The sequence below is a fragment of the Uloborus diversus genome, chromosome 6, assembly GCF_026930045.1.
Source record: "Uloborus diversus isolate 005 chromosome 6, Udiv.v.3.1, whole genome shotgun sequence".
In the NCBI taxonomy this organism is placed as follows: domain Eukaryota; kingdom Metazoa; phylum Arthropoda; class Arachnida; order Araneae; family Uloboridae; genus Uloborus; species Uloborus diversus.
Genome location: NC_072736.1, coordinates 108,425,210 through 108,443,612, shown reverse-complemented (window position 1 = coordinate 108,443,612; position 18,403 = coordinate 108,425,210). Strand labels below are relative to the sequence as shown.

At 34.2% G+C, this 18,403-nt stretch overlaps 1 protein-coding gene across 4 annotated transcripts in view; it reads right to left on the bottom strand.

The window, feature by feature from the left end:
- The window catches only part of LOC129224428 (SEC14-like protein 2), a 65,041-nt gene that overhangs the window by 22,012 nt on the left and 24,626 nt on the right, over positions 1 to 18,403 (bottom strand). For all 4 annotated transcript variants that reach the window (XM_054858878.1, XM_054858877.1, XM_054858881.1 and 1 more), the window contains exons 4-9: positions 16,127 to 16,170; positions 14,797 to 14,859; positions 12,408 to 12,501; positions 11,575 to 11,669; positions 9,292 to 9,370; positions 4,703 to 4,783 (exon numbers count right to left, since the gene is read on the bottom strand). In XM_054858878.1, coding sequence (XP_054714853.1) covers positions 4,703 to 4,783; positions 9,292 to 9,370; positions 11,575 to 11,669; positions 12,408 to 12,501; positions 14,797 to 14,859; positions 16,127 to 16,170 — 456 coding nt within the window. The remainder of the gene's footprint in view (positions 1 to 4,702; positions 4,784 to 9,291; positions 9,371 to 11,574; positions 11,670 to 12,407; positions 12,502 to 14,796; positions 14,860 to 16,126; positions 16,171 to 18,403) is intronic.

The following is an 18,403-nucleotide window of genomic DNA, read 5'->3' as shown; positions in this document are numbered from 1 at the left end:
GCACATTTTTAAATTAATTAAACTGTTTCATATTAAAAGAAATCAACATTTTAACAACCATAAATGCTTACAGAGCAATAAATGAGGTATATTTCACTTTTCAAGGAGTTAATCCTTTAACCATACTAACTCTGCCAGTTTTGAAAAATCCTGATACTTTTGATTTTAAAAGATTGAGACTTTATTTCAGTTTATAAGAAACTCTATCTCGAAAATTACGCGTTAAGCAAGTAGTTTCCAATGAAATATCGAAAAAATAAATAAATAAATAAATAAGAGGATTTCCGATTTTTTTTTTACAAAGTGTTACACACTTAGTAAAAAAAAAACACCTTGTTGCAACATCGCTGTTTTATTGACCGTGGATATTTGGGTCAGTGAAGTTCGGAATGGGAGTTGCTAAACTGCGAGCCAAAGCTCTAATGTGACAAGTGTGGATTTTTTTTACAATGAAGACAAAATAATGTCAAAGATTTATTTTAATGCTGCTTGGGTAAATGTGTAATATAGAAGTTCAGTGTTTTATAGCAGGTTATTACATTAAATACGATATATGAGGCAGCGAGAAGCAAAGGGATGTAAGTGATTGATTTAAAATTTTGAGAAAAAAGCGCTTAAAGTTCCGATCCCAGGTAGAATTTCATTGCTTTTTTTTTCTTCTAAATCATGCTGCATAGCAGCACCTACCAGGGCTACTAGCAAGCTATCTCTTGCTCCACTACAGAAGAGAGGTTCCCGTACCGTCTGTATCGGTTATCTCCAAAATTTTAAATTTGGCAATTACATCCTCTTGCATCTCACTGCTTCATATGATCACAGTTCTATAAAAAAATGAAAGTTCAATCATCATATATATATATATATATATATATATATATATATATATATATATATATATATATATATATATATATATATATATATATATATATATATATATATATATATATATAATAGCCGATGATCGAGTTACGCGCGAGTTTCAACAATGAAACTCGCGCCACGGCTTGATAATTTGATAATATGTTATGGTAATTTTTAACAGGCAGGGAAAGGTTTTATTGTGACTAGGCTGAACTCGATCCTGTAACTAAACTGTTTTACTGGTAAGACTGCTTCATTTCAGGGGAATGAAGAAATGAAAAAATTGTGAACAATGAATAACTGTCTACTGGAGTTTAGGGTTAATCCACTGGAGTTAGGGTTAAAATTTCACCTATCAAAATATCACCAAACATGCAATTGCTTCGTTTAAATGTAGAAGAGTAGAAGCAATTTTCCCCCGTCATATCTCGACGGGCAATTTCCTTGCAGAATAATAATAGTGAAAATGTGAAAGACAAGTGTCTACCAGTTGTTTAACTTCACACTTATTATTTAAAACACAGAACCTACCAACTTAGAATTCGCTTATAGATGCACCAAGCGGAAATAAATTAAAGTTTTTAGCATAAAAAGCTGAAAACTGATGTACAGTCATAGAAAAAAAAAAACGAAACGCTCATTTGTATTCGAAGACTACTGACACTAGAGACACGTGTAAGGTGTTATTTTTTCAGAAATAATGTGTTCTACATAATTATGTTAATAAACTGTTGTTAATTTAAATCGTTCTCGCAAGCCAAAGATCAGATTTCAAAATTTATTCTTCTTTTTTAATTGACATTGAAAAATATGGAAAAAAAAAGAGAAAGTTTCCTAAAAATTGTTATCAACTACTGGATGCTTATTTTATTAAAGTGTTTCAGAAACCATTTTCTGAATATTCGGCTCCAACTTTGTGCCATTGAAACTAATTGCGTTTTCTGATTTTTTACTTTCAGCAGTCAACGGGTCACACGGTTCAGCTTCGCGGGCTGAATAAATCGCGGCCCGCGTAATCACTGCATTACACGCAAGGTTCAGCTATCCTATCCGACGACTGCTCTGATACATCACACCAGTGAGCATAATAGCCCTGAAGTTAGGTCGATCAAGCAATGAAGCAGATCTCATGTCATTGAAGCTGAGAATGCCAACAAACTGGTGGGTAAAGGAAATTTATCTTGCCAGAGAAAGACCGGAAACATACAGCAGAGAAATATACTTTACCTACCAGTTTGTTCTTGCTCTCCGCTTCAATGAGAAGATTTCTGCTCCCAGCACGATTAATTTCGAATATAGAGTGCAAAGTTCATAGCAAGGATGAAATTGAAGCCTCTGGAAAGACTAACTTGGTTGTAGGTCAGTTGCGTGTAGAGTTACCGTAGGTGTGACAGTCTAGTATTTGATTAAAAAAAAAAAAAAAGAAGTTGTTCACTTGCAAGTATATGGCGCAAAACAAGACCATATAATGCTAAGTTTTCTTTGCATGTGCAAAGTTACAACATCCGAGAAATGTCAAGAAGTCGGGATTCGTTTCAGCTTGGTTTAAGCTAAAATAACTTTTGTCTTTTTAAATTACGGGTTGGATCCATCTCGAATCTCGTTGTTAGAAATAGCATTGGGAAATTACTTACCTAAATTGCTTTTAAAATTTGCATAAAGATTAAACATAATCATTTGAAACATATTTTCAGATACTTACATAGTTGTAATTGAAAAGAATTGAAAAGAACGCGAAAACGAATAAGAAAAACTAACAGTATTAAATTTAGTCAAGTTTATCGTAAATTTTAAAACAAAGGGCTAGTAATAAAAATCCAACACTAACCTCTGCTGCTCAAGAATGATGTTAATACTGGAAAAGTACCGTCGCTCGGAAAAAAATTGCAACTAGCTATAAATCTAAAAAAATAACAAAAAAAAAACAAAAAAAACACACAAACACAAATGTTTTTTTTTTTTTTTTTTTCCAAAAATAACACGCAAGGGACCGAATTATTTGAAGATGAAGGACTTCTAGACAATTAAGGGAGGTGTATTGCGCATTGTTAACAGTACCACTGACCCGCGTAAATTCACAAATAGTATTCTAAATTATTGGAAAGTTGACCACTAAATGAGTTTTAGGTTTAGAGAGAATTCAATAGATGCATTATGGTTTTTACTATTACTGACTTTTTATTATGACAATTGTTCCCTCATTTTACATTAGTGCACAGTGCGTTTTCACAAATAATACAATTTTTCTACAAAATTATGAAATGTGGCAACGAAACAATATGTTTTCAAGCATTTTTAGAGAAATTTTAAATATCGGTATTAATACCGGTATTCTGGTATCAAGTTTTCAAAGTACCAAATACCGGTATTGAATTTTTGGTCCGGTATTGCAATCCTTAGGTATAGCACATATATTACACCTGTCATTATATACAGGAGTGAAGCTCTGATTATAGCCGCAAAAGACAATATCGATTCTTGAGAAGTTTCCCAAAACAAGGCACTACGAATAATTTCCGGTGCTGTCAAAACGACACCTACTCTAGCCATGCGAAACTGTACCGGTAACGCCCCCATTGCCACAGAAATGAAGGAACAAGCAATATGTTCGTATATTAAACTAATCTCTTCAAATAGAGTGCACTGGACAAACTATACTTTCCATGTATCACAAAAAACTCAGACGTCTCCAATTGATGCCTACAGCGGGCTTTTGCGAGACATGTATCCAGATTACCTTATAAAGAGCGGTGACTTGGTTAACCTCCTCTACTTCACAGACATCGAGAGCCATTTACAGATTAACAATCAAGATAAAAGGGACATCCCGGACACCATTCTAAGAGCAAACGCACTGTGTACGCTCTATGAGCAAGGAATGGCTGAAAGTTTTCACTGACGGCTCACTTTGGCAAAACAAAGCTGGCGCTGTTTTTAATAGTAATCTTTTCTCTGTCTGAGAACCCGTTGGTTCTCACAAAGCAAACTATGTTGCAGAGATTTACGCCATTTCCTCGAGCTTCATAATCTTCAATCTAGATTAAACGACTTTTCCAAAGTTGGTAATCCTGGTTGTTCCCAGAGCAGCTATCCAGGCTGTTACAAAGATCCAAATCACCGAATCAAATATCATCTCAGAAGTGGAAAAGAATGCGATTCTTCTAAGAGCTGCAAATAAGACCATTATCTCCCAGTGGGTTCCTTCACACGTAGACATCCATGGAAACGAAAAGGCAGATTCCCTGGTCAAGCTAGGTTCTCTAGATTGCCAAGTGAACGGTCCTATTCTTAGTGAGTCACTTACTCGTTTCTGAAAAATCCAAATTCAAGATCAACTTACGGCCGTAAACAATGCCAACTCGAACCTTGGGCCGAAATTCAAGAGATCTGGCGGACTTACAGTTATAAACCTCGAGCGGAAGCTGTGGCCCTTTTTAGGCTCTCTACAGGCCATGATTGCCTGGCTGAGCACCTCCACAAGAAAGGTATTTTAGCCTCAAAAAAAATGAAATACCAGCGTTTATTCAAACATGAGAAATGAAGATTTTTATAACCATTAATAGCATTTACGTCTTTCATGCGTTCTAGGGCAGATTTTTTCAGTAAATAAGAATACCTCATTATACAAAATGAATTTTGATACTATACGAAATACCAGTGTTCATTCAAACATGAGAAATTAAGATTTTTATTACTATTAATAGCAATTTTGTCTTTCAAGTGCTCTAGAAGGTAGTTATTCTGATACAATAAGAAGTAACTCATGCAAAATGAATTGCGATACGATACGAAATATTTTAGTAAGCATTCAAAAATGAGAAATGAAGATATTTATTACCATTAATAGCAAACACGGCTTTCAAGCGCTCCGGATAGTTGTTCTGATACGAAATGAAGTACCTTATCAGATCCTGTATGGCTGAAAAAAATATTTTGAGATTTATTTTGAGTATACGTATATACAAGAACGTTGTTATTAAAGTAAGATTTTCTTTTAAATTAAATTACTTTCTTAGTACACAATTAAACCACATATTTCCATTTAAATAACAACAAGATTTTAGACAAAAGAGGTACCTTTGTTGGTTGTAAAACACTGTCTTATAAAATAAATTTTATAAGAGCTAACTGAAGCAATAAAAGATAATTATGTGTGTGTAAAATTTATAACAAAAAGGGTATATCTTATTATCTGTGATTGGTTGCTAAAAACGTGGTCAGGTTTAAGTTGACGTAAGATTTTTTGGGAGGAAATTAACTGGAAATAAATTAAAAATTTTAGAATTGCTGCATTGAAACCATGATATCAAGGAGATTGTCATGAAGTTGAATAACTATATCTATGTGCTTGAAAATTAAAAATAAGAAATTACAACATATAAATTGCACAAACTTGTAGATTACTGCTGTGTGTTTCGGGGTTTCAAGGAAGCAAGGAACCTCTTTTTCCTGAAAAGAAGTGAGCTTTTGGACAAAAAGACATACGACAAAAGTAAAATGCTTTTTGTCTTTGTAAACACACGACTATCTTTAATCATTTTCATTTGATTGACGCTAAGTTTTGGTAATGTTTTAATGAAAATATTTTCAATGTTGCTATGGTTACAAAAGTGTAAGACAGTTGGACAAGAGAGGAAAGCATTTAAAGAAAAAAATGATTATTTATTTTAAATCCGCAATGCGATTCCCAACTCAAGAGCTTGAATACGTTACCTTGCGGTGCTTAACAATACTACCGAAAAAGGTAACAGTCCATTCGACATGTTTTCTTTGGGGTAAATTACAGGCTTCACACAGTTTATGGAGTAATATAATTTCAGAAGAATAGAAAGAAAGCTTCCCACAGACACGATAAAAAATTACTGTCATTCATAAAGCTTCAAAGCAAGTTATAAGTTATGGCATTTGTTTATTTTACCTTTTTCATCGCCATTAGACAGTGGCTGCAGTGCCTCCTATACTTTATTGGGTTGCGAATACCCCGTGGTCTACTTTGACACTTAGTGAGTGCATACTTTTTAAAAATTTATAATACATTAAAAATATTCTAGCAAAAAAAGTAGGATGTGAGAAAAAAATCCCAAAGAATGTTTAGTTTTTTTCCCCCCAAATGATTTTTTTTTTCTCCCCTTCTTTTCTACCATTTTCACAGAAAACACTTTAAAGGCATAAAATCGTATCCAATATGCTCCCGTCTCATCTACTCTAAGTAAATATTTAAAGCTATTAAACAACATTGAAAGTTTTATTAAAATAAAAAAGTAAAGCATGAGGAACAAACGTGGAATAAATACTGTAACGTTATTCTAAACATTATTTCTTAAAAATGGTACACAGTTAAAATATCTATACATATAAAAAAAAATAAGATGTTTGTGTGTGTGTGTGTGTGGCGCGCTTCCCGGGAAAACGGTAAGGCCTAGAAAGATGAAATTTGGTACACAGGTATTGTGTTTGCCGAAGATGTGCACCTCGGGCTTCGATTTTTGATATTTTAATTAGAAAAAAAGTTATTTAATGTTTTTTGCGTTTTTTTGCACTTTTTAGTACTTTTTACCTCACAGACCCCGAACCAATTGCACCACACAAATATTTTTTGTACTATAGTGTAGGAAATTTAATTTTAAATATGATGAATGAAAAAAATTTGAAGACAGGGCAATTTTTGTATTTTTTACGAATTTTTGAAAAAACATTTAATTTGCAGTTTTTCCTGGGGTTTATTTTTTTCTAATATCATCCTGCGAGAAGTATCAAAGCCTCATTTCTAAAATTTAAGTTGGTAATAGTAACACCATTTCGCCCACCTCAGAAGAAAAAAGTTTTTAAAAATAAGCAATAGTTTTTTTTTTTTTTACAATTTTTTTAATGCTGAACACATCATGTCTTTCCACGCATCGGTCGAAAAAAGGTTCTTCATTCCTTTATGCCTCTGACGTCACTACTTGGATTTCGATTCGATATTTACGACAACGGAATCTTAATCGCAAAAAATGTTATTATTTTTTTTTTTTACGATGACCACGTTTTTTCCGGCAGCGCTTGCTTTATTTCTTTCCTTTTTTTTTTGTTTTATTTAGGGACTAGCCGCTTGCGGCGACCAGCTGGTTCGCCTTCTTACGCCATTCACCTTTCTATGCAAGCAGCCACCTACGGCGGCTGTTTGGCTAACTTGTCATTTACCTTTTTACTTCAAGTTTGTCGCCCTCGGCGGCTGTTTAAACAAATTTGGCTGCAGTATTAATCAATCCATCTCTATCTTTTTTTTGTGCCATTCACATTTTTACGCCAAGATTGCTGCCTTCGGCGGCTATCTACCTTTACGATCAATCTCTAAATTTTCTTTTACATCTGTATTTAGTTTAACCTCCCCGCTCATTTCCTAATAAAAACAAAGATCACTCAAAAAACCGCTTTTTTTATTTAAGTAGAACAAAAAAAAAAAAAAAAAATGGTTATCTCCAAAACTTCCCGTAGTGTGCAAAAAGTAACAAAGTACTGTAAGTGACAAAGAAAAAAAAATCTCGCTGTTTTTATTGAATTAAATGCGCACAACTATGAAATGTAACGCAATATCGAAACAGCAAAACGTCCAGCTTGGGGGGGGGGGAGGGGAGATGGAAAATGAAATAAATGCATTCCCTAAATTAAACAAAAAAAAAAAAAAAAAAAGAAAGAAAGAAAGCAAGCGCTGCCGGAAAAACACGTGGTCATCACGTCATAAAATGTAGAAGTAAGCTATATAGTAAAAAAAAAAGATTAACATTGTTTGCGATTAAGATTCCGTCGTAAATATCGAATCGAAATTCAAGTAGTGACGTCAGAAGCATAGAAGATTGAAGAATGCTTTTTTCGACCGATGCGTAGAAAGATATGATGTGTTCAGCATTAAAAAAATTATAAAAAAAAAAACTATTGCGTATTTTTAAGAAATTTTTTCTTTTGAAGAGGGCGAAATGTTTTTACTATTACCAACTTAAATTTTAGAAATGAGGCTTTGATACTTCTCGCAGGATGATATTAGAAAAATTTAAAACCCAGGAAAAAATGCAAATTGAAGGTTTTTTCAAAAATTCATAAAAAATACAAAAATTGCTCTATCTTCAAAATTTTTTCATTCATCATATTTAAAATTAAATTTCCAACACTATAATACAAAAACATTTGTGTGGTGCGATTGGTTCGGGGTCTGTGAGGTAAAAAGTACTAAAAAGTGCAAAAAAAAAAAACACATAAAATATTAAATAACTTTTTTTCTAATTAAAATATCAAAAATCGAAGCACGAGGTGCACTTCTTCGGCAGAAGCTGTACCTGTATACCAAATTTCATCTTTCTAGGCCTTACCGCTTTCCCGGAAAGCACGCCACACACACGCACACACACACAAACATCTTATTATATGTATAGATAGATTAAATTTCTGCCACTATAGTACAAAAACATTTGTGTGGTGCGATTGGTTTGGGGTCTGTGAGATAAAAAATACTAAAAGGTGCAAAAAAACACGTAAAATATTAAATAACTTTTTTTCTAATCAAAATATCAAAAATCGAAGCCCGAGGTGCACTTCTTCGGCAGAAACTGTACCTGTATACCAAATTTCATCTTTCTAGGTCTTACCGTTTTCCCGGAAAGCGCGCCACACACACACACACAAACATCTTATTTTATTATATGTATAGATTGCATTTTTTTTCCATCCCCCACCCCCAAGCTGGACGTTTTGCTGTATCTATATTACGTTACAATTTATAGTTGTGCGCATTTAATTCAATAAAAGCAGCGAGATTCTTTTTTCTTTGTCAAACGCTACTTTTTGCACACTGCGGGGAGTTTTGGAGAAAACTTTGTTTTGCTCTACTTAAATAAAAAAGCGGTTTTTTGAGTGATCTTTGTTTTTACAAGGAAACGGGCGGGGAGGTTAAAGTAAATAGAGATGGATAAGGAAATTTAGAGATAGATCGTAATGGTAGATAGCCGCCGAAAGCGGCAATCTTGGCGTAAAAATGTGAAAGGCACTAAAAAAGATAGAAATGGATTAATTAATACTGCTGCAAAATTTATTGCGGCAAACTTAAAGTAAAAAGGTAAAGGACAGGTTAGCCAAACAGCCGCCGTAGGTGACTGCTTAGAAAGGCGAATGGCGTTAGAAGGCGAACCAGCTGGTCGCCGCAGGCGGCTAGTTTGATATAAAGTCATTGAATCGAAAAAAGTATGATGCAAAAAAAAAATATTAAAAATATTAGTAACTGACTCAAAAAGAAAAAAAAGAAACGAAGAAGAATAAAATACAGGATATGGTATTCCAGAATTTTTCTCCCAGAGATTATTGAACCTGAAAATGACGCAGTGTTTTCATATCTCCATTTTTAAAAAGAAAAATCTTAAGTCCTGAAAATATAAATACAAAAAATGCGGTTTTTACCTCTTCTATTAGAAACTTGACCAAATGTTATCCCTTCATAATCGTGTATGTAAATACATTTGTCCACTCTTCTGCCAAGCTGTAAATGGAGTATATAATTATTGATAAATAAATATAAATTGTTTAAAGAATTTTTGTACATCTAATTATTTATTTTTTTTTTCATTTTTAAAACACTTTTAATGAAGTTGATTTATAAATCATAGTTCGTTTATTTTTTAAAGATTTCAATAAAATCATGTTTAACTAAAAGTAATAAGGTAAAAAATAAACGTAACTTTATTTGTTTATCGAAACATTTAGTAAACTTTTTGGCTAATTTGACAATATATATATTATGGTCAGTCAATAAATAACGACGAGACAGTGGCTATAAACCAGATTTTATTCGACATTCTTCAAAAACTCTGACCGAAATTTTTTGAACACATATCCCTCTGGGAAATCAGTCGCGTAATTCCGTGCTCATAAAAGTCTCTTGGCTGCTGCTGGAACCAATGACGCACGCACTCCTTTACTTCATCGTCCAAATGAAATCGTTGTCCCCGAAGTGCCTTCTTGAGTGTCCCAATGTGTGGGATCACATGGGGACAGATCTGGACCAGAAGGGGGTGGTTCAAGATTTCCCACTTAAATTTTCGTAAAAGTTCTTTTTTTTTTTTTTTTGCATTATCTGTCTGTGTTCTAGTGTTGTTGTGCAACAGGGTGACAGCACGTGAAAGTTTACCGGGACCACACAAAAGTGCGGCTCAAATTATGAAAAGAATTTCTTATGATTATCTAGCTTTCAATCGTAACTTTTGAGCGTTGAAACATGCATATTTTTCTTATTGGGAAAGTTTGGTTTGAAATGAGTAGAACTGCACTTTTCTTCGTTTGTGGTGTCATTTACTTGGAATTTTTGAAAACTACTGAAATACTTAAATTGTCCTTTCTGACCCAGAAAAGTGCTTTTGTTCTTTAGAGTGATTTATGAAAATTGCTTAGTATTTAAAAAAAAAAAGGTATATTATTATTTTCAATGTAAATGTACGAGGGCAAATCAAAAAGTATTTGCGCCTATTTTTTATTCACCAAAAACAGGCACATACAGGTATTACAAATATACGCCATGTACTACGTTCCTTATATTCTTTCTCCACATAGTCACTACACCGGTTCAGACATTTGTCCCATCGCAGCACTAAATTAGAGATCCTCCTGTGTTAAATTTTTCCGGCTGCCTGTGGAGCCACCGTCAGACCGCGTTCTTGGCTTCTTTGTCACATGTGAATCTCTGTCCTGCCAGAAACTTCTTCAAATGAATGAAAATGTGAAAATCACTAAGGCAAGGTCCGGACTGTAGATGCCCCTGTGAATTGCTGTGGGCTTTTGCCTGTTGCTCCATACAAAACGAATAACACTTCAAGGTACGGTTCAAGGAACTGTCACTGTTGGGAATGTATATGTTTGCTTTGTATTCACAGCCTTATTTTGGCTAAAAAAAAATAGGTGCAAAGATTTTTTGATTTGTCCTCGTATTTTAGTGGTAGAATAATGATACTATCACGAAACTTCACCTTATTTTTTCATATAAATGCTCCATACTAAAAGGAAAAGAATCTATATACGTGTCTAAAACTTTAAGCAGTCGGCACTAAAATATTATCCTTGTTCCTCTCTAGGTTTTTTTTTTGTTCACTCCATTTAATTAAAGACATTAAAATATTAAAGTTTTCCCAAACTAATTATGTTTCAAACACACTCGTGATAAAGATTTTCATATGTTTATTTACTTAGTCCCGTTATCTATTAAGCATAGATGAGAGCAATGACAGTGAATACAATTCATGCTTGCTTCAGAGGCCTTGATTAAAAAATTTCATTACTGTTGCAAATCAACAAAATTTGAAACAATAGGTTTTATATTTAGGTATTTAATGGGGAAATGACATGAAATTTGCTGTTTTCTATCCTAACCGGAACAAGTATTTTTCATTAGAATTTTAATTTTTTAGCGTTAAGTTGAACCTTAAGATTATGCAAATCATTTAGTGAAATCCCGAAGTCTCTAAGTAGTCTAGTTGCTGAGATATAAGCAAAAGCAGGCCTCAGATTTTTCCGTGACAATCAGGCCACGTATAATAAAAGTGCTTAAAAAGGAGATTATTTTTAGTTTCAGATGCTATGAATAAGTCACAACACAGGTCACAGTTCTACGACAACCAAATCGCTGTCATCCTGTGCGATCAAATAATTAGGGTGGGGGGTGAGCTAAAAATATTCAATTTTTATTATACTTACAGCTTTACTTTGTTTCTCTAGCAAGGCCATATCGGTTTCCATAAGATGATTAAAATCTCGTGCAAAATCAGCGTATTTCATTGAAAGACAAAGTCCTTTATAAAAGAAAAAATAATAAATAACAAAAAAAAAAAGAAAGAAAGAAATTTGAATTCTGACATTTTGAATTCAAATTATGTGTTTCGCAATCACGAGTTGCGACCACTCTGAGGTTGCGACAGGGCCCTAAAATGTTTCTAGAAACGGCTTCTGTCCCCCCAAGCCTGCCCTTCCTCCTGGGCAGTTACGTGCGTATAGCTCTGTCTGCAGGCATGTATGTGTTGGGGCGTGCGTGCGTGTGTAGGCTTGTGTGTGCACATAGACGTGTGTGTATGTGTGTAAAGGCACGTGTGGGTGTGTAAGCATGTATATGTGTATGTGTATGAGTATGCGTGGGTGTAGGACATGGACGCCCCCGCCCAGGAGAAGCAGATTCAGGGAGCATCAGAGGAGTCGCTCCTGCAGAGCCCACTGGTCCAAGCTGAAAAAGGAACCTAATATCAAGGACGGTCAAATAAAAACAATTAGCAGTCGTAATTGCTAAAAAAGTTACATTTTGGCTGTTATTTGAAAAATTCAGCTTAAAATGTCCCATTTTTGAATTCCTGCTCTCGAGCACAAATACTTCTCACAGGTCAGCTAGTTCATTGATAACACTAACGCTATACCACCACCAATTTTAATACTGCTACTAACAATAACAACAATGATAATGATAATGATATAATGATAATGATAAAAATTATTGTTATAGTACATAATTAAGAAAAAACAATATGTAACGCAAAAATCACCTTTAACGTCTGCTTTTCCGACAGACAAATATCTTACAATACATCCTTCTTTGTCGTATCCTATGAAACTGATTGGAAGAAATTTTTGAAAAACCTAAAAATATCAATACAAGTGATAAGACACACAGAAATATTGCAGAACATCAAACTAGATTCATTTTGAAAAAAGGTTTTCAGTACTGGTGAATATAAAAGCGGTACAGTTATCGAAGAAGAAAACAAAGAAAAAAGAAACACTATTTATTTTGGCTACTATACGTGCTAGGAATTAAAGAAAGGTGTCGCGCGACATGGATTAAATATTGTTTAAAACTGGGTGCATAATAATAAAATTTAAATAGGAAAATAAGAATCATGTGAGTCACAAAAATTTATCTCAAGTAATATGTTACATCAATACGTTTTTACATTTTTCATCCAAAATGTAACAAGAAGATGAATTTGACAAATTTTGGCAACTCCCCCCTCCTGCATCCTCCTAATTGTTAGACCTTTTAAAAGTCAAGAATTGTAACGACTCTTTTCCAAATTTTCAAGGTTTTCAAGCACTTGAAAATGAAATTAATTTTATCAAGTAGTTTTCATTTTTTAGGAACAAATCATGCAATTTTTTCGGAAGTTGGGAACCCCAAACAAAGTTGACCCTAAGCTATAGCTTGTTTGGCTTAAAAGTAAATCCAATCCTGGTTCTATGCGAAGTTCTGACAGCTGAGGTCCCTTGAATTCACACCTTGCGATTTTTTCTTGTGGGGCTATGTGGATGATGAAAAATAAAAAGACATTCGTCATCAAATGCTGAGTGAGTTGGACCATCATCTAAGTGTAATACATGCAACATGAGGGGGGCATATTAGACATCTGTAAACTTCCATGTATGCATATATTATAATATATACATGCATGGAATATATGTATATATTATAATATATACATTAGGATGGTTCAAAAAAACTTTTTTTTTCATTTAGAGTGCAGGACACTCTCTAATTTTTTTTCGACTTACTAATAGTATTATGCTGTAAAAGTTTTAGCTTCTTACTCAAATTTTAAGATGGCGCTCAATGACCCTCAATTTAACATTAGCCGTAGCATAGAAAATGTGACAAATTTAAAAACATTTAATTTCCCCCAACTGTTTTTTTTTATAAATAATAATTTTAATGCAATGTATATGCATATTACTCGTGTATATTATTATATGTAAAATTGTTTTTTTCAATTCAATGTATTTTTTAACCCTCCCCTCTCCATACTGATGAAAATTTTGGGAGGGGGTGTTGAGCACCCTCTTTCAGTTGAATTAGGAAGCTATAATCCTTCCAGTATATTGCTATCCTATAGCCTAAAAATATTGAGGGGTGTCCTGGTATCTAGGAGAAACTTTTTTTTACATGTATTTTTTAACCACCCTCATATACTTACATTGAATTTATATAGCTACATGTAATTTAGAGGATTTAAGAGCTTGAATAATGCAGGAAATGTAACGATCTGAAATGTGTATAAACGTGAACCGTTTTCTGATTCAATCATCGCTTTGTTCCAAGATCAACTTATGACTAAAGACCCCGAGAGATGTACTTAGCACAATGCTAGTGCACTGTAAAAAAGATTCAGAAGTGTTCCTTGAAAATCACGGGCAGCTGACGTGCCCAATTTCTACCAGTAACATATCTTGCAAAAACTAAGAACGTTTACCGCTAAAATTCAGTAACCTTCCTGATATTATCATGGAAGCCTCCTGAAAAATTCAGAAATCCTCCCGTTTAAAGCCATTCGTGTCTCTAGAAAATTAAAGTAAGATAAGGAAGGTATAATATAATAGCTTGGCACCTTCCTGATTTATAAAGGAAGTTCCAAAAGCAGCATCGCGAACATGGTCAAAGCTATGACAGAATTGCTAGTAAGTATCAAGAATTTTACTCACCCTGCAATTCTTCCAAAACTCCATAGTCCATGGACACATTCACCCCATTTGGAACCTTAAGCAGTATAGACGGACGGTAATAAAATTGAATCTGATACACTTTATAAATAAGCTCAATTAATCTTTAAACTGGGAGCTAAAAATATTTTTCACAACTGTGTAACAATTCAGGAAATTTTTTGAAAATGATACTTGATATTTTTTTGGGAGTGGATAAAACCATTAAAATCTCGTAACGTAACATGGAAATACTCAGTAACGTTTCGGAATTTTCTTACAGTGCAGGTTAAAAAATTTAAGAGCAAAATTCCTGTCAGCAAAAACTTTTTAACCCCCAGACATTTTTTCAAACATCGACATGATTCAAGTCACACTACTAATACGCTGAAGCCTCAGGACTATCATGGCTAATATCAGACGTCCTGCATACATTTTGCCATCCAATTACTTCATTATACATACCTCACTTGGTTTGTGGTCTTTGAGAATTGTGTCAATTCCATTTTCCGTTCGCCAATTCAAGTGCTAAAAAGAAAAATGAAAACTTTTGAAAGAAAACTATACATATTTCTGAAATTTTATAACATGAGAAATTAAAGAGATTTGAAGAATTGCTCTTAAAATTCGACAATGCTCTCTCAAAAAAAAAAAAAAATAAATAAATAAATAAATAAATAAAATAAAATTCCACAATCCCCGTAGTATGATTTTAAGGGGAAATATTTCAAGGTAGTTAAGGTAGATGTAGGTGGGGGACTCGGACCTCTATGTTTACTTTTCACTCGTCAAGTTTATATTTACTAGTTTTACTTAGTTTCGTTACTTAGTATCCATTACAAAACTTTGATAGTTGAATTGTATATAAGTATGATTTTCTGGAGAAACTGATCTATTTCATGATCCAAAGTTTGAATTTTATCTATTTTGCATGAAATTTTTTTAGTATGTAAGTTTAAATGTGCCCTTTTTAAAATTATTGCATTTAAGTAAACAAACAATTTACATATTCAGTAAATTACCGCCCATTAGCCAGGGCTGAAGCAGAAATACATGAATGCCTTGCCTTCAATCTTCGAGTTGAACCGAACCATTGTTTCGGTCACTCGTCTGGTCTGTGCTATTTTATAATAGCTACCAGTTTGTTTGGCACTCTTGGCTTCCTTAAGAGGTTTTTCCATCTCCAGCCCAATCACTTACCTACGCCGGGCAGATGAGTGCTAATAAGCAAAAAAATGCAGTCCTCGGCTGGAAATGACTGAGCTGGCGGTGTATTTCATGTAAACAATTTCCATGCTTGCATGAACTTATGTTACTTCGTGGTAGCTCTAATTGGGGGGGAAAATCTCTAGTCCAATCTTTGAGAGGTTCTACTGTGTTAGTATTTAACAAACTTTCCTTTTTATAAACAAGAAAATCGCCCGTCAAGGTATGACGGATGAAAATTGCTTGTCTTCTACATTTTAAAGAAGCAATTGCCTGTGTTGGTAATATTTTGATAGCTGAAATTTTGACCCTAACTCCAGTGGATTAATCCTAAACTACAGTAGATAGCGTTCTTAGTTGACCGCTTTTTCGTTTCTTCATTCCCCTGAAATGACAGTCTTATCAGTAAAACAGTTAAGTTAAGGGATCGAGTTCAGCCTTGTCACAATAAAGCCTTTCTCTGCATGTTAAACATTAGATACACATATTATCAAACTATCATGCCATAGCCCGAGTTTCATTGTTGAAACACACACGTTACTCGATCATCGGCTATTATATACATGAGGATAATTAAAAAAATACTTGCGTTTCTAAGCATGATCTCTGCATTATCAATATTGAAGTCTCGGGCTGAAATATATAAAAAAAAGGATGATTTATTGATGATACCTCAAAATTAAAAGACATAAATATTAAAAGAGTATTATTTTTGTCAAACCTTCTTGTTACGGCGACGACGAACACCTAGAACCACGGTTTTGGTACATTGTGATAAAAATCCGAAAAGTTCCTGAAAAATAATGGGCAGCAAGTTTTCTGCTTTTTTTTTCTCTCTTTTCCAGATCTGACAAAAGTTTCACGTTAAAATCAGTAACTTTTCTAAAATGTACATTGAGAATCTTCCTAGAGTTCTAAAACCTTCCTGATAAAGGCCAGTCTAATTTCTAGAAATAATTGGATGTTTTTAAGAAAACTTGCTCATAATACAAATTTGGCATCTTCCTGATTTACCAGGAAGACTTCTTGAAAATTCAAGCAAATATGACCGAATGTAGAACAAATTTGCAAGAAAATGCCGAATCGCTTCTTTGTCTGTAATTCTTGAAAAGCTACAATACCCAGTGACGACATTTCACCCTCATTTAGGCCTCTGTCTCTAGAAGGGCTATCAAGGCGAAACACACAATAAGGAAGATAAGTAAATCTTTGCAATAGTATATGAAAATATTCTAAATATTCTTCGGCAGGGAGCATTCCTGCAACTTGTAGCAATTCAGAAAACGTTTCGCCAAAATACTTGTTTTTCACAGGAAACTGGCGGAAATCTGTGAAATTCCGGAACGTTACTTGAAAATAATCTGTGACCTTTTAGAATTTTCTTACAGCCTAAGAACCATTACAGGCTATGATTGTCTCCAACAGCCAATTCAAATTTTTTTTCAGACACCTAGACCGCTGAGTGAAGGCGTTATGGTTGAAGAAGGCCTCGATTAGGGGTTTGGGTATATCAAACAGAGATTTAGAAGGTGGGCAAACGTGACCGTCAGATACGGCTTAACCTCTGTTAAAGTAGGGATGCCCATTTCAAACCCCCTCTCCAATACCACACTATAAAAACGATTCAGAAACGTTCCTGGGAAAAATGGGCAGCTGATATGCCCAATTTCTTCCAGTAACAAATCTTGCAAAAACCAGGAACGTTTTCCGCTAAAATTTAGTACATTTTCCTGAAATTATCCTGGTAGCTTCCTGAAAAATTTAGAAATCTTCCCGTTAAGCCATTCGTGTCTCTGGAACTTTAGAGTAAACTTAGGCATATTGTAATAGCTTGCCGCCTTCCTGAATTAACTAAGAGAGTTCCAAAAGCAGTATTGCAAGCATGTCCAAAGCTAAGACTTAATTTCCAGCAAGTATCAAGAATGTTACTCGCATGCAATTCTTGCAAAGCTGCGCAGTCCATAGACCTGTTTGCTCCCTTTAGAAGGTTATCAATCTGGATGGACCGCAATCGTACCAAAACCGATACACTTTATAAATACACTCAGTTAACCTTTGAACTAGAAGCTAAAAATATTTTTCACAACAATGAGAGGTTTGTATTCGTGCGACTTGTAGCAATTCAGAAAACGTTTTGGCGATAGTACTTGATTTTTCCTGGAAGTGTTTTTTTAAACCATTAAAATCTCGAAACGTTACACGGAAATACTCAGTAACATTTCGGAATATTTTTACAGTGCACGATAACTCCCTCAAGAACGAGAGCCTCCACCCCAAAAAAAGTAAATAATGCCACTGAAAGCATCCCCCCTAAAACTTTAAATGGCTATGCCCCCCCCCTTTGATGGGCACTCCTGGTTAAAGACACTGCCATTGGTTGCACAAAAAAAAAAAAAAACAACTTCATTGGGTACAACACGTCCCTCAACTTTTCGGTAATCTCCACATAATATAAAATGAAGTCACCAAAAAGCGTCTGTTTGTGCAAACGCGCAAAGCTCGAGAACTATCCTGCCGATTTCGCTGAAATTTTCACAGTATCTATCTTTTGGCACCGGAAAGGTTTGCAAAGTTTGTTAAAAAATCGACGAGTAATTCTTTTTCTATTCCAATTTAGGCCCAATTTTACATTAATTCTCGAATATGGGTGTGAAAAATTACTTGCACATATTCATATTACATATCGTTTGAAAGGGTAGAATTTTCCGCGTTCTACGCAATATGTTTCAAAGCTCTAACTTAAGTGCGGCGGGAGTTATTTGCGTTTTTCGCTCGCTTTCTTTTAGGCTTAGCTGAAATTTAGGTACTACTTTCTTCATTAAATCTATCATTAAAAAGTGAAGGAATTGTCTCACAGTTTTCTTTT